The sequence below is a fragment of the Oxyura jamaicensis genome, chromosome 3 (assembly GCF_011077185.1).
Source record: "Oxyura jamaicensis isolate SHBP4307 breed ruddy duck chromosome 3, BPBGC_Ojam_1.0, whole genome shotgun sequence".
Lineage (NCBI taxonomy): Eukaryota > Metazoa > Chordata > Aves > Anseriformes > Anatidae > Oxyura > Oxyura jamaicensis.
In genome coordinates, this window is record NC_048895.1 from 62795305 (window position 1) to 62817035 (window position 21731).

A 21731-nucleotide genomic window follows, 5' to 3' on the forward strand; every position below is an offset into this window, starting at 1 on the left:
AGTCCTCAGGTTTCATGAGCAGTTGGGCTTTGTGAGTGAATTTGAGAGTTTAGGATGAGGTCAAGTGTCAAGTCTCTGAACATGAGAATACTTCAGATCCACAGCACTACCCGTGTCCACATGTTCTTCAGGTTGTCATTCTTTTTCACTGTCCTTCCAAAAGCTGTTGGGTTGGCCTTACACACTGTGAGAGAGCAGGCAGATGGCTGTCCAGAGGTGCTTGCTTTGTGCTTTCTTCATAAGAGCAAGTTAAGAATGATTGTTTATAAGAGCCATGGGATTCTTGGCACAAGAAATGATACTGTAAGCGGAAGAGGTTTTTATGATGTTGCTATTTTTTCTACTTTATAATTTGTCAAAGTTCCCTGGTTCTGATGTGCTGGGTAACAGGAACTAATACCTTTTCATTTACTAATAAAGCTACTGGGTCTTAGCAGACGGTGTGAAAGAAAATAAGGGGGTGACAGCAGATTGCCAAATAATGCCATTCTGGACTTATCACTAAGCCATAGAGAAGAGTGCTGTGATTTCATAGAAAGTTCTATTGTTTTTTCAGCTTTACCAAGAGGTAAAACTTAGAAGGGAGAACAATATGAATGTCCATGATAATAAGGCCATTCAGAGCAAGATGCTGCAGCTGTCCATGCATTCCCCTACTTCAGAAGAGAGTGACACTGTGGAGCTGAACTATCAACACAATGTGGTAAATGACAGGATGGAAAAAGGGAGTTTGCTCAGTAAAACAGGACCTGAATGTAAAGAAACCAGAGCCAAGAGCAAGAACAATATTCTGCTAATGGACAATTTGGCCTTTGAGAACCATGAGGAACCTGAAGACAGTATCAGCATCAGAACTTCCAAGAAAAATTCCAATAATTATATTGGTGATCTCAATGTAGTAAGTAAAGTCTAGCATGTTTCAGTTATAAGGGTGAGGAAAATACTGAGAGCTTTGGCCTGCCAGGGTTAACCTAAAGAACTGATCTTCCAGATTTTATTTGTGCAGGCATTTTATTTCCTCTACTTCCTCCTCATTGCCATTGTTGTGTGTCTTCCCACTGTTTAAATGTGTTAACAGCATGCACTTTACATCAATTCCTAACCTGGGGGCATTTTAATATCTTTCGCTTTGCTAATTCCCTTTGCTGTGCATCTTAAATTCAAATCACCACAAGTTTCAAAATAATTCTGGAGATACCATTTAAAGGCTTATGTTAAAAGACTATTCTTATATTTGCAAAGGCTCTTAAAGAACTTGCCAGAGTTAGTGAAGAATTATGCAGCTATCAAGAGGAAATTCGAAAGAAGTCTAACCACAGAAGGTAAAAACATACTTGGACTCTTTATATTAGAGCAAGAAGATTAATAATAAAGCTGTGTTGCTGTTCACTTTGAAGGGAGGTTTGCTCTTGAATTTATTAGCAGCTGAGCAGTTCCTATCCTCTCAGTCTTTCATTGCATAAAACTTTCAAATTAAATTTGCTGAAATATAATGAAAGGCTATGTTTTACTAGAAGAATTGAGTTTATCTATAGAACCTACAAAATGAGATAAGTACTTGTATGAGATGACATTGTATGTGTTTTTCTAACGGCTTTATAGAGGTTTGGGAAAGTGAACAGATATTTCTTTCTGCCCTTGGTGCCGTTTCCATGCAGTTCTGTACAATGCTGTACAGATATATTAGGCTGGGAGTTTTCTTACATAAAACCCAGATTTAGCCTTAAATGTTGGAGATACGTCAGGGAATTACAATTCGAGACTGTGAAGAAAGCAAGGGAAGGGAGAACAACCATACATTTGTATGAATGGAAAGATGGTAAACCACACCCTGAAAAGTACAGTAAGTGAATATTCTACCATCTGTTAAAAATTCAATGCTCACGGTCTCCTTTAGCAAACTAAACACCAGATTTCCTCTTGAGTTGTGCATCAGAAGGTAAGACTACTCATGGTGTGACAGGGTACACATCATGAAAGAGACAGAGATGGGCTATGTCTAAGCTGTGACTGCTGAACTCCCTAGGAAATCTGCACATGGCAAGCTCACATGCACCCAAAGAGCAGAGGGACTCCTTACACTCCCCCATGCAACCAAGCAGTCAATGTGCCGCCTGTCACTAAGTTTTTATTGCAGTTAGGTTAGCATTTGCATCTTTTAAGAAAATAGATTCATAGCTGATGCCTAGTTTCTAAACCAGGCCAAAAAGGGTGATATTTGAACAGATCTCAAAAGACACACTTGTACCATCATGTGTGATGTTAGGAAACCTACACAAGGGATGCACTATGTACTGAGGTTTTCCTCATTCAGCTCATAGTTAGGTAGACTCTCACTGGAGTCATTAAAGCTCACAAGATGCCACTATCCTTGCTATAGGACAGTTAAGGAAAAGACTAATCATCTAGCTATCTATCACTAAAAACTCAGAAAAATAATTTTAGTGTCAAGAGAAAGGAACACAAAATTCCCTGGCTTGAGCTTTCTTCAAATTCTTCACGTATTTTTCAAATATGTTGTGTGTATCAGCTGCAGCAAAACCACTCCCAAATCCTTTTAAGTAGCCAGCATTAAAACACCTGCTCACAGAGAGAATAGATCCATGCTGAGGTCCCCTGAGGGAAAACCCTTATTGCTCATCCCTAAAATACCTCTTCTTTTATGTCCAGAATGAAGTCACTTCCTTTCCTGGGGGAATTTGAAGAAACTCAAAACACAGTTATTCTGCCTGAGATGAACCATGTGTCCAGCAGTGAATCACAGACTTCAGTTGCTTTTGAAACAGAGGAGCATAATAATAGGAAGAATCTGATTAGCTCCACCAAGGGTTTGAAGGACATGTCCTATGGTGGTCTTATTGGTGACAGAGGAGCAGACTTCAGACCTTGGCAAAAGAAAGAAGCTCCACCAGTTCCTCCACGGAGCACTTCTCGACACCTAGCAAACTCACTTTCTGCAGTTGTACAGCTTTCTGAAGCACCAGTGAGAGATGCAGGCATCAAAAGCACTTGCAAAGTTCAGGACTGTCGGAGTGGAAGGAAACTGATGAATCCTTTGCCTATAAAACAAAATGAAACCGCAGTGACAAATGAAGGGCAGACTGTGAAAGGTCCTGTGATGGTAACTGCTGCAATACCTGTAACCAAAAATGAGTGCAATGTACCAACAAGTTTCTGCCACAACACGTGGGCATACGATGCTGGCAAAGACAGTAAAAGTGAGTCCTCCCCACTGTCATCCCAGAAAAGTTGCTCAGATGGAAATATGGCCCAAAGCAGCAAGATGCACCAGAAACAAAATCCCAAGTCTCAAAGCAGTCCTTTTTACAGTAATGACTTTTATGCCCCTGCTACCCTACACAGTGATCTTTTGGGAGACTCTAGGTATACTTTGGGAAAGACCCAAAGAAATGAAACCTTAGCAGCAAAGATTGATGAGTTTAACCGGACTGTATTTCACACAGATAAACGTAGCAATGCTTTGCAGGAAAACCAGGTGACTCAAACAGCATCAGAAGATCACAAACCCTGCAGTCCACCTTGTGACTCTGCTATTAGCAGGACAGAAACTGTAGATACATCTTGTGTTTCAAATCCTAAATTCTCTGCAGCAAAGGAACAAGAAGCTAGCAACCCCAGCAAAGCATCATCAAGATCAGCAGGGCAACAAAAGCAAGTAAATGGACTTCCAAATACTAGCAGCTATAGACACATGCTTCACGAGCATGACTGGAGACCAAGTAATTTATCCGGTCGCCCGCGTTCAGCTGACTCAAGGTCAAACTATGGTGTTGTTGAAAAGCTTTTGAAAAACTATGAAAAATCCACAGTGACTTCTCCGTGTAATGAAAAACGCTGCAAAGATAAGCGGACACGGGCAAACACTGAATCCACTGATGAGGGTTGTGAGACGTTGAGTCAGTATTTAGAAATGCTTCAGATTGAGCAAGGAAAGCAAGAATTTCCGAGGAATTCAGCCAGGCATATTGGGCAGCAACTCAAGCAAGGAAAGGAGAGACAGAAGTTACCAGAGGTAAGGTTCATAAGAACGGCAAGAGCAAAATAGTTCAGTTTTGTACCGAGCTTCATATTCTAATGTGAGGCAAGCTAACATGATAGTGTAAATAATTACATAAAAATAGATACTTTAGGCCAGGATCTGGATGAATCAGGAGGATTTTCTTTGAAGATAATAGAGTTGTGAGAAGGCAGAAGCATGTAAGGAAGCATGACCAGTGAAGATGTTTGCCAGATTCTCCTCTCTGCTGCCACTGTGTAAAACTAGATTTTAACTGCAGTGAAGTTATTCAAGGACTGAACTAATGAAAATTGCAATCAGATTTTAACTCCCTCCCCTCTTCCTTTAGCTGGCTAGTTGTTTCATAAGACTTCCCAAAAGTCTTAAGCACATTCTGTAATGTCAAAATCCTAGAGGAGACAGGATTCTTCAGTCCTGGGTGCTGCTTGTTTCAGGATTTTCTTGGAACTGCCTCTGAAAATGGGTGCTGTAGCTTCCTTTAAGCTTCCAGTAATAAAGTGACCTCCTCTCACTCACATCTCAGTTCCAGGCTTGTCCTATATATTCAAGAATAGACTCACAGGAACATAAGAGTATGGCATAACTAATTAATTTATATTTGGCAGAAGTGTATTTGCAATAGTTTAGAAGTATTGCCTTTGCCAACATTCTTTCTTAATGAGAAAAGAAACAGATGTGTTTGTTGTTTTTCAAATATACTATAAGTTGCAGGTTTTATGAAAGGCCACAAAGAAAGAAAAATCAGTTTTTCTGAAGAGCTCCTTGGCCAAAGAACACAAATAGACATGCCCCTTAGCATCTCAGAAAAGAGAAGGCAAATGTGTTCAGAGCTGAGAAACTTAAATGGGTTTAGACTGTCAGCTGGTATGCCTTAAACTGTCACAAATTCACAGACTTCAGTGGAGCCATGTGAATTTAAACAGCTGAGAATCTGACCATATAGATTTTCTTCTGTGTGTCTTTATGTCAGCCTCTTGGTGCTGCAGCATCTTGCTTAACAGAAACACCTTTGCTATAGCATAGAGGAAAATTTCTGATTTCTTTTTTATCCAGTGAAAGTCTGATAGGAAAAGGGAATTTCATCAATGAGTATGTAGGGAAGAAATAATGATCAGAAAATGGCTGAATTTACATTGATATCAGCCAAGAATAACTTTACTAAGCCAATTGGATCATTTCCTCCACACGCTTTAAGTTGCTCACACTTTATGTGGCTGTTTATGTTATATAAAGTAAGTATAGGATGCTGCCTGATTAGGGGGTACCTTTCTAAGTCCAGCAGCATTCATGTCACAGAGGTGCAAAGAATTACATGTGGCATGAGGCACAGAGGAATTTGGTTTATTTTCATTATTTCAGATTTACATCACTGTAGCTAATATCAAAGTCTGTTGTTTTTCTGGTGTATATAAGGCTCTGCATGCAGACGTGACGCTGCATTAATAAATAATCATTCTGAATTATTTATCAAGAGTAAACAGCTTCATGCTGTGCTAATGGAAAAAGAGTTCTTAGCAAGATGTGACTGCTGAAACAGGATCTATCAGAAAGTGCTTGAAAGTACATAGACCGCACTCCAGAAATGTAAGACAGCATTCTGCCTTCTGTGTGTAGAACGGGATGCAGAGTTCATTCACAAATCTTCCAAAAATGAAAAGAAATGAACAGGGAATGTTCAGTTCTGTCTTGTATTAACATTTTGTCCCTTTCCTTGCGTCTGACACTTGTCTCCACATATTTTAAACTGCAACTGATGTGAGAATCCCTATACATAGAAGTAGCTGTTCTTTTGCATTCTGTGCATTGCTGCGTTCCTTTAATAGCTTCAGACCACCTGCTCTGCGGTCACCCCAAATGTCTTCCTACATTCCTATTGCGTTCCACAAAAGACTCTTGTGCCCTAACGTGTTAAAGCAAGGAGCTGCCTTTGTGTTCCAGATATCTGTGCCAGCTAAATGTTCAAGTGGGAAGGGTTTCTCCCGACCAGCCCGACCAGCAAATCGACGCTTACCTTCCAGATGGGCTTCGAGATCACCGTCAGCACCGCCTGCTGTGAGAAGGACGGCATACAACTGCTCTGTCTCCTTTCGTTCGGAGACCTCAGTAGTCTGAACCCAGAGATGGGTTGGGTGGTGTTGTGGAAGCTCTGCACCTCATTGTAACTGTGTTCAACATGTGTTACAGCGACCAGTTCTACCCTGTCCTATCTTGTCCAAGAGTGACCCCATCACATGCCGGACAAAACGTTTTGAATCTTAGGTCATTATCATGGTCTTCAGTGTTTTTATTAAGATGGAACAACTATGCCCCTGGTTTTCTCCTCTTTCATTTCTTTTTTAGTACTAGCTCACAAAGAATTTATTTTGAGTGGCATCTTCCTTAATTTGCCAATCAATTTTGAGTTGGAACAATGTATAGTGCTGTATATTCTGACTCTTCTGCAAACAGCAGAACGTAAAGCTGTATGCATGATCATGTGTTTGTAGGTGCATGTGTTGGACTAGGAAGTATACAGGTCTGTATTTAGAAGAGAAAAACTGTGCTAGTGTTGACATTGAAACTACAACCTATATGCCGACATATATATATATACTTTGTGTTTATTTTAAAAAGTTTGAAATATACAGTCCTGATGACATTTATATTTTGTATATCTTTTACATAGGTTCACAGGTGTAGTATTTAATGTACAAAAACTAAATATGCATTTTTGTGACTGATTGCAGCGATAATGCCTTGCACAATATGTATCTGAAGCAGACTAGCTCGACTGATTTGTCAGTCATGCTTCATGGCATCCTCGTTCAGTTTCCTAACCCTTATGATACTAGGTCAAAATACCCAGACATATTTTTTCTGAATTAAAATATTATATGATTTGTAATACATTAACCTTTTTCAGCACCAGAGACATTCCTGAAATGACCGAATCCCTTTAAAAAGCTTAAATGCGCCATTATATATATAGCATACTGTAAACACTTCGGTAGTTTCAACTAGCGTAACATACAATTTATGAAGGGAAGATAAGGGTTGTATATGCTCAATTCTGTGAAACTTATTTTTCCTTCTAGCGCTATACTTTGAGGTTTGGCAAAGTCAGAGAACAATGGACTTGTTTACTTTTCACTCAAGGCAGGAGAACAAGGACCGTTGTTGTTCCCAGTGCTGCAGACACACTCCTTTTTTACTCTCCTCCTAGACTAGAGTGCCTGAGTCACTTGCTAACGTACCGCTCCCTGACTGACTCGTGGCAGTCAGTTACGAAGTTTACGTGCTCTCTGGCAACAAGCTGCATCTAGTATGGAAATACTGCATCGAGATATCGTCACAGTGGTGCCAGAAATCCCAGGCAAATGGCATTGGAAGTGTGTTTTTGCTATCACCTGACTCGGCATTATGGGCCATTGCGATGACGTGTACAGAGCCTGGCTTGTTCCTTCCCACACTGTGAAAGAAATACAGATACTACCCAGACTCTTGCTGAAAAGACGGTGTCCCTCATCCTGGAATTTTTGCACCCTTTTCTAGGCTGTTGCTGGATGCGTAGTGTGGTAAAGACGATAAATGTCACCTTTAAACAACATGTCTGGGTTAAAAGGAGTAAAGACGCACTTCAACATCAGCCTAATCTTGTCCTGCAACTTTTCTTCTTCTCCTGGAGAAACATAGTGTGTTCAAAGGAATTTCAAAGATCATCCCAGAATCCATTAATGTGCACATTTCATATGTGAATGTAAAAAGGATTTCAGAGAGAGTGTAGGCTTTTGTCCTAGTGAATTGTTTGTGTGGCAATATAGGGAAAATTAGTTGTGCTTAATTTGATAGTGATATATTGTCTTACTCCAGTCATTATGAGAATCCACAGCTTTTTGCTTCCTTTTAGGGCCTTATTCTTCTTTCCTCTGCATGCCTATAGTTTTGCAGAGAGAGAAAGCAGAGGACAGCTTGTTCTGAGCAATATACCCTTCAAGGTAGTATCAATAACTTTTCGGGAAGCCAGTGTTGGACTGAGCAGGCATTACAGCCATAAATCCAACCTTAGCCACAGAATTGTGGCTGCCTGCTTGGCAAGAGCATGCTCAGAATAATTTGCCCTGTCTAAACTTCCTGTTATTTTCCATGCGTGAGTGGCAGGAAACCCCGTCACAATACATGAAGGCTTCAAACAGATCACCAATTCATCAAAATTCACTTGGACATTATTGCAAAGTAATTACTAGAAGTGATATAAGGACAGAGAATCGTGAAGAAAATATACCATTCAGACAGACACAAAAATCTATGTGCTCAAGTGAAAAAAGAGTGCTATAAATTTGCTTGTTTGACCTAATTTAGAGATTGCACTCCATTAACTTCCTTAGCACTAGAAAAATTACAAACGATTTACAGTGAATTGGAAACACTGCTTAAAAGTTTCTCTAACTGTGGATACCGGCAAACTGAAATGCCTTGCAAATTGACCTTTTAAATGCCTAAGTAGCTGAGCAGCTTTAAATGCCTAAAGCTGAGGAAAGGGTAATGTGAGAGAACTGTAAAATTACGGTTCTTCATTTCAGAGTGCTGACTGCAATCAAACTTCCTTCAATTACCTTCATGGTAATGTTAAGCAGTTTTGTTCTGAAACATGGTGGTGCACTTTTGTTTGACGAATGTAACTATGGAACAGTTTCCCTTAACTAATCAGTGAAGGTGTTTCTTTAGCTCACTTAATTTTATTTATTTATTTTTTGATCGCTTTGGACATATATCACATTGTTGAATAACAGAGAAAGGATCAACTACTTACAACATTCCCTGATGTATGTAAGTTTAATGAGCAGAAGGTTTTTGAAATAAAGAACAAGTCCATTTTGTCAAGATTTTCTGTGTCCATCTAATTATAGACATTGATTCTGATGCCTGAAAGTATCAAAACCAGTGATGTAGGTCTGTAGGTGGCTAGATGGATATACCAATTTTAGAAACTTGCTGATGAAGCTATTTAAATATTGTCTTCGGTCATACCCATGACAGAGCCAGCGCACTGTTGTGAGGTTTTTAGTTCCCAGAACCATGATTACTGAGCCATAGGACTGGCTTCATTGCACTTGCTGTAGGAGGAAAGAGCTCCAGGTTCCCCCATATGACAGGAAAGCGTAGGTATCTTGGAAGCTCTTGGGCAAAAGAGGCTCTATACACATGCACGCGGACACTTGTAAAAGAACCACAAATAATCTAGGTAGAATCAACTTGTAATGCTGGTGTCGCCTATGGAAGCTGATCATTTTCAAAGACATTTTTTAAAATAAGCTTTTATTGTTCTTCCATATGCCATCTCAAGTCATAGTGTCAATACAGAGTCTTGCCTGTGCTCTGAACAAGTCTAGGATCTTGCTAGTGTATGCTTAGGGGCACTGAAATAAATGCAGCAGGGAATTTTCAAAGCGTAAAAACCCTAAACTAAGTAACAGGGCAGGCACATTGAAGGGCAACCTCTTGCACGTGAGAAATCAGCTGCCCACCAAAATATTTACAAACTGATGGGGACATCATCTTTCCCTCAAACTCTTTTTGGGGAGAGCATGGTGGGGAGAAAACACACAGAGAAGAGTGGGTCAGGCCTTGCCTCCATATGCAACATAGCAGGCCACCCGAGCGCTTTAAACCTCTGGAAATTGTTCCTCAAAGACAGAGCATATTTCCCCTAAATGTTTTAACTTTACAGTGTTAGTGATAGACTTCTTATATATCTTTAAAACGTTGCTGAAGGGATGAACCTTGCTTGTTCTCCGTCAACAACGCAATTATCTTTGACTGTTACTGTAAAGGAGTTAACTGTTATGTATAGCAAAGAGTTGGCCATCAGTGTAATATAACTCTCCAGAGCACCCAGAGCACCAGTTTATTGCTCCAGTTGTCTACTTAAGAAATTGTACCTGTAAATAGGAATTTTCTATCCAAATGTCTTTGACAGCATTTTAGCAAGCTCCACATCAGCCCAGCAGGTAGGCCATTTCCCTCAGAGTTTTGTTGTTTCTGGACTGAGCCTAAATTTCCTAGCATGAGAGAACTTAGCAATTCTCACAGTGGTGCTATGCAAAGAATTCCTTTGGCTTTGAGACCTGCGGTGTACAGCTGTAGCAATTACACTGCTGATATTCTCTATTGAACGGATCTGTAGTGGGCTCTTTGGTTGTGTACATGATCTTCAAACTGGAAGGCAGAATGCATTTGCTCTCAGCGCACTAAATCAAAGCCCCTTGTTGCCTCTGGCCTTTCCATCCCTCCTTGATTCCTGGTGGATGTATATTTTTAGGTTGTTTATTGCCATTGCTCTTTATGTATATGCCATACCACAGGACTTTCTATTTGTACCACCATCAAAATATTTTTGGACAGCCTATTCTTAAAAATGCTGATATTATTGCCATTCACAAATATATTAGAACTTGATCTATTGGTTCGCATTACTGAAAATGCAATTTCTTCATCAACTGTTAATGGCATACGTTATATAAAACTTGTTGCTCTTGCTTTCTGAAATGATGACTGCTTGTGAGGTTTGCTTCTACCCCTTACCCGCATTTCTTCTCTGTTTTGCAAAGTGCTTGTGTCAGCAGAGATGTGTTCCTGACGTGTGCGGTTCGCTCAGTGGCTGTGTGGTTATGGGAGCTCATACCTAAGGGTGCCTTGCAAGCTATGTTACTCTACAAAGAACTGTATCGGCTTTTTGGTGGTGTAAGGAGACATGAACCCTCAATAAGATCAAAGTGAAAGTGTGCAAATAAAAGCCGCAAAGGAAACAGATCAATCAAATAGGAGGGTGTAACACTTGTAGTAATTGTTGTGGCTAGTTCTTTACTTCTAATGGAAGATGTCTGTGTGCTGCCTGCTTCATACCACCTGAAACTTCCCGTAATGTACTACTGTCTTCTCTCAGTCAGCATCTTTGTCTGTACCCTTTTCCCCTTGTGTGAGCTGTTAATAGCAAGAGATACTGAAATGGATGTCAGATTAACACCAATCCTTCCTCTCCCCGTATCCAACAGAATGGTGGTTACTGAGGAATGCTTGTTTCATTTGTTAATCCTTTCATTGGCAGCAGCTGGTTTTACCAGCAGGAACATGATAGTGCTCATAGCATGAACGTTACTGAACGCACAGCAGATTGTATCTTCTACCCACGAAGGATTCCCAACAAGGGCACACTCTGTCACGCTGTTGAAATGTGGAGATTCCTGAAACATAAATGTAAATCAGCCTTTTGCCTCAGTACAACAAGAGCCAGGCTGTACCTCAGCTCCATGGGTCATGCCAGGCAGCCTGACGAGAGTACAAGCAACGTCAGTCCTCTGTGCAGGATGTTTTTCACCAGACTGGGACAAAAATTACAGTCTTATGGTCTTTTCTGGGGGGATGCCTTTCTCTAAGGACATCCGGGGAATGAAGGAGAAGTAGCACCTGTCCTGGGACGGAGCATCTCATGAATTTGGATCAGATCCATTTCATGTAGTCTTAAATCCCTTACTACTCCCTAGGGAAAAGAGCGGTGAAAAAAAATATGCAACTACTAGTTAGTGTTTATTCTTATAGGAACTAATTTTCCTCGTACCTATCCAGAGGCTGCTGATTTAAGCCTTTTCTTCAGTAATCTCAGTCTACAGTGCTTCTGTTGAAAGTTCCAGAGACTGATTCCTCCCAGTGATGCATGTTTGTGTGGGTGAACAATCACCATGGCCAAGAATCAGTGAAAAAATGACGTCATAGGCAAAAATCCCTACATCTTACTTTTATGCCATTTCATCCGATATGTGAGCCCAAAATACCTGGGCTGTGTTGCATGAGATCATGTTTCCCTTTACTAGAGAGTAGATGGATCCCAATATGAAATGGAGGGAAGAGAGCAAGTACTGCACAGCTGTGTAATGCAGGTAAGCAAGTTGTACGGGCTGATAATGAGTGAGCTAAAGTCCCTTGACCCCAGTAGAGGCAAAGGTTCTTTGATATTTGGTCTCAGGGGGTGCATAGACTTCTAACTTGGTAGCATGTCACGGGGTCTAGCAGATGTGCCTACATAGTCTTTTATCAGTGCCCCGTAGATTGCCCTAAAGCAGTTTACTGCAACTGGAAGAATTTGTAGCATCAAGAAATCAGAATGGTGGAGAGAGAAAAGATGTAAAGAAAAAGACTTTCTTTAAAGAAAATGACTTTAAAGAAAATTGCACTTGTGCACTTTGGATGGTGACACAGAAAATCATACTGGGTTTTGCTTCTACATCATGAGATATCTGCAGCAGTTCATCAATTCTGGTACCATATATGATGTAGAGCTGCTTAAGATATTATTGATGGAAATGCACCACAGACAAATATATGTGTACGTATGGACTGCTTGTTTCTTTGCAGAATCCTTGTAGTTTCCACAAAGGCATTCTCAGTGGGAGTTTGAGATTCATTTTTCAAAATCACCCGAAGGCAGATGAACTACCTGAGCTATTCCTGGTAAGAAGTCACACAGGGAATCCTTCTGAAACCAAAATGCCTGCTCAGAGAAGTAGCCTGCTACCAAAGGAGGTAAGATGTTCACAAGCTGGCTCTTACACTGCCACATCTCCTGTGTATACATATATATATGTAAAAGTGCTTGATCTTCTGGGTCTGATGATATTGTCCAAACTGACATGTTAACTGTTTTCCCTCCGGAAAGTCTGACAGCATCCAATGTAGCTGTTTTGGCTCTAGGATGCCAGTTTGTATAGAGATGGGTACCACAGACAGACAGATATTACACACTGGCAAATTATCTCCAATATTGCAAGTAACAGACTCCTCCCAAAAAATGGTACTGAAATGCTTTCCATATTAAAACCAGCATGTCAGTTAATGGGATCCAGCAGTTTCTGAAAGCTCATTTTCTTTTAAGTAAGTAAATACAGTCAAATCTTTTAATGAAAAAATATGCTTATACATACCACCTTTTCCTTCCAAATACTGTAAGCCTACTGTACAAGCTCTGATCCTAATTTTGCTTCTTGTACTGCAGGGTGGGGGGAGAAGGTGGAGGGTGAGTGGAAATAGAAAGAGTTTGAAGAATGCTTCTAGCTTAGGCACTGCAAAATGACACTGCATGGGTTGGAGACTTGTAGCGCTTTGGTAGTTTAAGATTAAACAAATGAAGTCGCATTCTTGTCCATGCAGAGAAGCTGAACCCTCCATAGTTTTACTCCTTCCCTGCCTCTCCTTCCATTGGGAGGTGAAGATTCAACCACCCAAGCTGAGGAGAAAAGGACCTGGCAAAAATAGCTGCTTAGGAGCTTCTCTTAACCTTCCAGCTCCTCTTCTGCAAGCCTCCAGACCTGCAAAACACAAGAGGTTTCCATGGCCTGGCTCTGAGAAGCCAGAGGAAGGTGCCATTTGTGGTCCTCCTGCAACAAGCTCTAAAGCTGCCAGTTTGGGGCTGGATTTTTTTGTTGGTGGTGGTGGGTGGTTGTTTTTGTTTGTTTTGTTTTGTTTGTTTGTTTGTTTGCTTTGTACTGGGGAGAAAGCTTTTGTTTTCTGCTCTTCTGTGCAGGAGTCTGTCTCTCCCAATGACCTCTGGGTTTCTGCAATTTTAATTCTTTTTATAGCAAAACTTTACAGCAGTTTGGACAGAAAGTGAAGAATTCCTCATTCTCTATTGAAAGGTAGCCAAAAATTGAACTAGAAGTATAAAGGGCCAAGAAGAATTTAAAACTGTTTAAAAATCTCCAGCCAGTGATCTGCTGCCAGCCCACCAAGGTTTTTAGAATTGATTTGTCCCTTTACTCTTGTCTCTGGGAAATAAACCAACTTATTTCTCTCGTAGTGAGTGGAAAGTGGACGATGAGAGTAATTTGCAATATTCAGGAATGAAGATAACAGTGGTCTTGTGATTTAAGCATCACTATGCTGCATGTTCAACCTCCTAAGAGTAGTGATGTGTTAGACGTTGCGTTTTTCCTAGGAGGTGCCATTCAGTGCCAGACCATATGTCTTTTGGTCTTGGCTGTTGGGTTTTATAGGAGCTATACATTTAACTATGTTTGGGAGAAGCAGGATGATGTAATGCTGGAGACACCACCTCCGGGGCTCTGCAGTGTTTGAGAAAAATCAAAGCTCACCAGTTCAGAGTGCTTGCTTTGCCTTTATGTGTATACACGTACTCACACGTACACAGCACACGTACACAACACGTGTATGTACACTCTGATCTATTTTTTATTGCTTCTTCCTTGGTTTTGCTTTTAGTTCACTGTATGGAAACAGCAAGAGTGGGGCCCACACGCAGTTGGTATCAGTGTTAGCTAAACTGAAACAGTGGTGTTATGCTGGACTTGGGATCCTAACGAACACCCCAGTGAAAGGAAATGTTGAAACATTTTTAGGGTAGGGAGTTGGACCGAGTCATTTATTACTCATTTCAGCTAAAGCAGTCCTAATCCTTTTTCATGATATCTTGTTCAAACACTGCAGGTTTGCTACTATATCTATAGGGCCAGATTGAGTAAGTTCATATTTTTCCCAGCCTACATTTTGCTATCATTTGGAGAAAGGCTGTAGAAAGAAGACTTGGAATAAAATTGAAGATTTCCCCAATTCAGGTTGATTGGATTCTGTTCATTCACTTGGCACACAGAGGTCAAATGTAAACTGTGTCCAAACTGAATTCATCCAAAATTGGACTGAAACTTCACATTCAGACTTCTGGTTTAGTCCATTCTGTTCAGTTTGTCTTTTTTTTTTATTATTATTTTTCTTCCCAGGTTAGTCTAATTTGCATAGTCTAGTGATGTTGTCATTGATGTCATCTCACTTAATGTTGGGGAAGGGAAAATCTAGTTGGTTTTGCATTCAGAAGAGTGCTCCAGTCCAATGATGTTATCATGCCATTGTGAAATACCAATCTATGAAGTAGGTCAGAGCTATGTTATATTAACTCTAGATCTCATTGGAGACTGAGGAGGTAGCATTTGTTCTGCTCAGACTCAGTTCACAGAGAGTAACTCGCTGGGTGCAGCCTTTACATACTTCCACAGATAAGCAAGGTATGATGAGTTATTTAGAAATTTGATCACTATCTGGTAACTGTGTCAAGCTTATTCTACCCAATGGACTGTGTAACACTGAGTAGGCAGTTCTGTAAATCTATATTTCCAATATGAAGAGTCTCTTTTAAAAATGTACATGTTTTCTACAGAGCCTCATCCTTGTACTTACATTTCAGGTCTAATCACTGCATGTTTACTATTAGTTTTGTGTTCTTGTTCATCTTAATCCAAGAACAGAAACAGCATTAAGATAGAGCGTGGTACTGTGACTGTGGAGATCTATGCTCAGGTTTCTTGTTGTACCAACAGACAATTTTGCTAATCTCACTCAAACCGCTGGGTCAGATTACCGAAGAGGTGCTTGTTTCTGCAGGAGTGAGTGAAGCACTAGCATAGTTTTGCAGGTCTGGACTTTTGTTCCCCTTCTGCAAAGTAATGGTTATAATAATACTTTCTTTGGCTGACTTGTTGTTTAGATTATGATAGTCACTCTGCAGACATAGCAGAGAGACAACAGGAACTCCCTATTTCAGGGTAAAACAAAGAGCAACAAATCCAAAATCCACTGAAATCATTAGAAGCCTTTTCTTGAATCATGCCCAGTATGTTTAAGATCAGTTTTCACCTAATATTTCCTATCATTGAATTTGTGAGAGTAATCTGGAAAGGAGCCATGGACGAAAGACGTGAAAAGATGCAAAGAGAATTCCTTTCTTTGATTAATAAGTTTCTCCACATTACACTTCGGCAAAATTTGCTGAGTGTTAGCCCTAGTTCTGGAAAATTTCTGTGGGCATCCCAAAGACCAGCGGACAAGTCTCACAGAGTGTCATCAGAGGAACTTCCTATTATCAACCTAGTGGATAGAGATTATTAAAATGATGCTGAATCTTCCATATAAGGCATATTGGATTCAAAACCGAGCTGGTCTCTGCCTGTCAGCGTTGAGTTAACAGATTCCAGGCAGTGTGCTCCAAGTCTGCAGTACTTTATTCTCCTGCCCCTGATTAAGGTCTTGGATCCATACAACTCTCGCATTTAATTGCACTCTTCTCAGTTAAAAGCACATCTTTAATCAAGCGGTGGGCAGCTGCAGTTAGCACAATCAGATGTCCTAATGAAAGAAAGAAGTTGTAGGTATTGCCAGCAGAGCTCACACAAACCATGCTGAAAAGAAAGGCAAGCTGGTGGCTGGAAAAGTTTCTGTCTTTTCTCTTCTCTTTAGTCACCCCTCCCCTCTCCCGCTGACATTTTCTAACGCAGCAGAAGCTGCCAAATTGCAGATGGTTGCGGGGCCTGCATGAACCAGAATAAAGCACGGAAGCCAGTATCTGCAGGAGAGGTTGGAAAAGGAACAAATGCGACTGACCTGATTATTCAAGCATGGCCAGATATAATGCCAAAGTCCATCTTCTGATACTTTTTATGTGCTTTATGTACCAGTTCTGCACAGAATGCAGTCAGAAAGTGCTGCATCACCGTTTTTCTTCCTCTGGTGGAATTGTAGTAGCTGGGGGGTGCTTTGAACCTGCTGGCTTCCAAACTTTGCCATATCATATACCTCAAACCCAGGTTGCTGGGAGCAGTGATACCCAAAAAAAGTCTGAAAACTTTTGCCCACACAATAATAAATGCAGATATTTTGTTAACAAGATGTTTAATTCCTATGCAGCTGATATTCTGTTTCAATGAAGATGTGATAGTGCTTTCTGGGTCTGTGTATGGAAGAGGAGTAAAGGTTTGCCACAGAGTTGCCAGCAGTCGGTTCCAGGATTCACACTGAGTTCACTTTTGTTCTTCATCACCTTTGTTGATGCTTTGTCATCAATGGTTCATGCTGGAGCAAAGGCATGGATACAAACCCAGTTGCTAAAAATTTAAGAACCTGGAAAGGGAAGAGGGATGCTGAGTCACAGGCAGGACTCATCAAGCACTGCTATTGCTCTCCTGACTCTGTGGCATTAGAATATCCCCCTCCAGGAGCAGGACCACTGCTGCCATACTAGCCCAGCCTGACCTCCACAGAGGTCAGCAGTATCGTGTACTTTGGGACAAGAAGAAAAAAGCAAACAAGCAAAAAAAAAAAAAAAAACAAACACAGAATTAGGAAGACAAGTTAATTCTGAAGATAATGTTTCTCATATCCCTGGTCCCAGGAATATGTATCTGTGCACTTCTTAAGCCTTGATGGATTGGCCCTTCTGTGTTTTTGGATGGAGTGCAATGCCATTGTTTGTGCTCTCTAGCTGGAGAGCAGAGGCACAGAGAGACCCATGTTTTAAAGGCACTGACATGTGTTGTTCTCATGGGAGTTTGGTTTCCAAACCACGTTTAAGCATCTGGCCCTCTATTGTCTTTCCTCCCTCCCCACCAAACTGAGATTGCAGGGTAGGGAAGGAAATTGAACCCATACCTCTCACATTCGCCATTACAGCCACATCCAAGACGATCCCCACCAGCTAAGATTAGGATTTGGACCCTGCATACTAGTGCTGTTATAGCTCTTGAAATTGCTTTCAGCTGTAAGCAAACCTAACCTGCATTTCTGTGTTAAGGGGGGCCTGCTTTAATGAGAACACAGGCTGTCTATGCACGTGGTGAAAATGTACATTTTTTAACTGCTTTTCTTTCATTCCTCCCCATGCTCTTATGAAAGAAAGAATAAATGTAACTTCCTCATCCACTTTCTTGATTGGGTCATTTCATGTGCTTTTAGTCTTGTTCCTTTTTACAAAACCTTTTTTGACTCAGTCTACAGAAACTGTCCCAAACTGTTCAAGCATCCTTTATGGGGAATTTTGCCATGCCTCTAATTACGCTTTGGAATTGCCTCTAATACCATCCAGTCCTCACAAAATAGGCAGGAGCAAACTGTGTTTTGGATAAGAAGCTCTCCCTGTATTATCAAATGACCCAGAGCATGTTTCATACGGTTGTCCACCCCCTTCTTTTTGCATTCTGACATACATTAGTTATTTTCACTACTACTGCAAAGCAGGCAGAGGATTTCTGTGGCTGTCTATGCCAACACCAAGTTAATTCCTAACAGGGGTGCCCCGGGGCATGTCCACACAACACACTGGAGCTGGGGCAAGCACTGCCCTGAGAGCTGCTAAGCCACTGAATGTCACTTAGTGGTTGTCTCTGAGTCACTAAGTAGTGCTTGTATATGGAATTAGCACCTGGGTCACAGCTAACGAGACCTGCAGGTTCACTTGGTGGCTCTGAAAAGTGATTTTCTAGAAGCTTCAGACATTCACATGCAGGCAAAAAAATTACCATGACTATTTATTACTCATGTCGTTAGAAAACACATACGGAAGAATCATCTTTCTTTTTAGAAACTGGTCATTTTGTTTTGTATAGCAGTGGGCAGCAGATGCTAATGAGAGACCAAAACCCATCACACAGACTAAATGACATGTCTCTTTCTGCAGCCAAATTTAACTTGCATTGAAGTCCACGGGAGTTTTGCCAATGACTAGTAGAAATACTAGACGTTCCTCAGGGACAGACAAGCAGTGAAACTGTATAGGGAAAAATCCAGCTGAAAGCTGCACTTCAAATATATGTGTAAAAGTTAGTCCTGCTCACGAGAAATTCTCTGGGCTTGCACGGCTGCCACCTGCCATAGGGCAAGTGATAGTTAAAAGGAGCCTAAGCTCAGGCTGTCTGCTGGGATGCAAATTCAACACAGGTACAAAGCAGATTAGGTCCTGCTCTGGAACATGCTGTTATGAAATCTTTGTGATACAGTCTCACTCAAAGCTGCTAGTTTTCTCATTTGGTAAAACACAGACCTCTCCTCCTTTAAAGAATACGGTAACTTAGCTAAAACATGCGAATGCAGTGCATAAAGGCCTGTTGCTTAGCACTGGCCAGTGCCCGTGATCCCTGGCTTGATTTTTAAAAAGTGTTTAAATAGATAATTTTGTTTCAGTAAAAATGAACTGTTCTCTTAGACTGCAGGAGAGTGCTTAGTGTTCAGCCAAATTCAGAAAAAGATGTCCTTTAAAGTAGGGTAGACACAATAAAGCAGGGGGTAATGATATGCTGGGAAATTGTTTAAAAACATCAGAATAATAATAGACATGCATTTTAATGTGGAAAACACAGATCTAGTGGTGTGCCTTTTAGAGGCAACAGGGCTTGATAGTGCCAGACATATACACATTGATCAGAACTTGTGGGCATGAATAGTATACCACAAATACGAGAGATGGAGAGACCCCCAAAAAATGTCCTTGTGCTGAAAATTCCCGCTGTAGGCAGAATCAGATGGAAACTATCTCTGGAAATGTTATAGCCAAAATATGTGCTACAACTGCATCTCCAAAGGCTCTAGTCTAATCTACCACATCAAAAAGCATCCCAAACCCCACATTTCTTATAAACGTGCAGACAAATATTAAGACACACTTTACTGCAGAATGAGACAAATCTTCCAAAGGAGCCCATAGGCTCAACAAGTTTCAAGAGATCAGCAGTAACTCATTTCTGAGTGACTAGGTCATAGCAGAGGTACTAACTATAGCCTGGTATTGGAAGTATCGAGCGTGACCTCCTCCTAACATTGTCTGTGTCTACTTATTTACCCTGGTGATGCTATTTGCATGGCTGCGGTCATTCAGTCCCTGTGGGCCTCAGTACTGCCTGTGAAACTGGATAGTGTTGCCAGTAATGGAGGAGGAGGATGTCAACAACTGAGCATGGTAACTTAGTGCACATGATGCTTATGTGGCGTGTTAGATCCCCAGAGCCTTGGGAAGTAGTGATTTGGCAACGTGAATTCACATTTTGTGTCAGAATAACCATCGGACATCAGTAGTACAGGTGTGACATGGTACCTGTGCTACTTGAGTGCTATCGAGACTTTCCAAATTGGGGAAGAAATGACTTTTTGCTTCTGAATAATCAGAATGATTATGATCAGAATGTCCATCCCAATAATGTACAGTTTCTTTGGAAGTCAGGATGCAGACATCAGCAGCTCCCAAGGATGTCATCACATCCCATAATCTCAAATGATAAGAGGTGTAGACTAATAGAAAGCAAACTTCATATTTCTCAAAGGCAAAGCTATTTTGGGATCTAGCCTTCCAATGATGTTCTAATAGATGTTTTCAGTCCTGGCTTCCAACTTTTGTAACTCACTGACAGCAGTGGGCTTCCTCTCTCCAGATCATAACAGCATCTAAGAGACAAATAAATCTGGTTTATCTTTGACACCACCATGTACGTTGGTCTTTATTGCTACCCATTTCTCTCTCTTCCTGTGTTTCTGTCCTTGCCTGGTGGCTGAAAAAGGCAAAAAAGCACGAGCAGTGTCTTCAAATTTGCCACTTTAAGGAGACAGAAATGAGCTTTATACTATTAGTTGCCGTTGGCAACCTCCACACAGATACAAATGCTCTACTGTGTTCTGCCTCCCTGCTTTTCACCTCCCAACGAGTCATCTTCACAAGATGTCAGAAAGTATTAAGTAGGGATGTAATTGCTGCTATGTAAAATAGATACATGAAATTACAATAATTACATTGTACTTGCCATCAAAATGCAGTATGTGATCAAAGGTTTTTCCTACAGCATTAGCCAAGCTTTAAATCTGGTCAGTTCTCACATAAACCTCCCGTGGAGCCCGCCTGCTAACAAACCTTGCCACATAAACCCAATACAGAAAGAAAGATAAAACATGCACTTTTCTCACTGCTAAGTATTTCCATTTGCTTCATTTCTGAGGAGGGAAAATGGCTGAAAGTTGAAGTTATGTTGTATCATAGGTCCAGTTCTCATTAGGTGTTACTACAGTTGATGAGTATCCATATTTAATTTACTTGTGTTCTGAGTATTTGAAGTCTGCAGGTTGATCATGTTCAAAGTGAAAGATTTCTTCAGGCTCATATGGGCACGTGAGTTCTCTGCCACCTGAACTGACCGCCATGTGTCAGTGAGACCTGGGTACCACAGTCAGTCTGCTGTGTACCCCTGTCTAGTTTGCCGTAGGTACAAGGTAAGGCAGATGGACATGCCTTCGGACCTGTGTGAAAATAAAACCTGATGCCTGGAGGACTGCAATTAGATCTAATAATGCAGTAGTTAGGTAACTCAGTGTTTTTCCTCTCTGCGCCACTCATCTGCTGTGCAGCTTTGGGCAGATTGCTTTGACCTGTCATCTTCCCCTCTTTCCTTGTACTTTTTCCTCTCTCCTGTTTACTCTGGTTAAAAAATCTTGAAGGATCATATGCACTTGGGATCTGTAGACTTCCCTATACGAAGAATTCTTAAATTTGTTGGGGTTTACATCCTGTTAGGATATGAATCTTATGGTTCAATGAGCTTAGAGAGCGTTCTTGTGAAGACAGCCATGTATGTAGGTAGTGACAGCTCAGAGGAGGGACAACCATGTTGACTGAAACAAGACCTGTGAATGGGACAGTGGCTGAGTGCAGGAAACAATGGCCATTAGTCTGAAATATTCCTAATTGAATCTGACTCCTAACTAAACCACTGCTGTGAGTCACACCAGTGCTTCAGAGTAAATACTTCTCTCAATCAGACACAATAAAATATAATTGGAGTCAGCCTGTTGTTATTGATTAGAACATAATGTGTTAGAGACCATCCTCTCTTAATGCACTCTATTT

General features: G+C 40.9%; 1 protein-coding gene across 7 annotated transcripts in view; it reads left to right on the forward strand.

The window, feature by feature from the left end:
* Window positions 1-10837, forward strand: part of LOC118164700 (protein SOGA3-like) — a 54896-nt gene extending 44059 nt beyond the window's left edge. For all 7 annotated transcript variants that reach the window (XM_035322388.1, XM_035322387.1, XM_035322385.1 and 4 more), the window contains 4 exons: window positions 557-898; window positions 1243-1322; window positions 2671-4033; window positions 5978-10837. In XM_035322388.1, coding sequence (XP_035178279.1) covers window positions 557-898; window positions 1243-1322; window positions 2671-4033; window positions 5978-6151 — 1959 coding nt within the window. In that variant the 3' untranslated portion in view covers window positions 6152-10837. The remainder of the gene's footprint in view (window positions 1-556; window positions 899-1242; window positions 1323-2670; window positions 4034-5977) is intronic.
* The last annotated feature ends 10894 nt before the right edge of the window (window positions 10838-21731 follow it).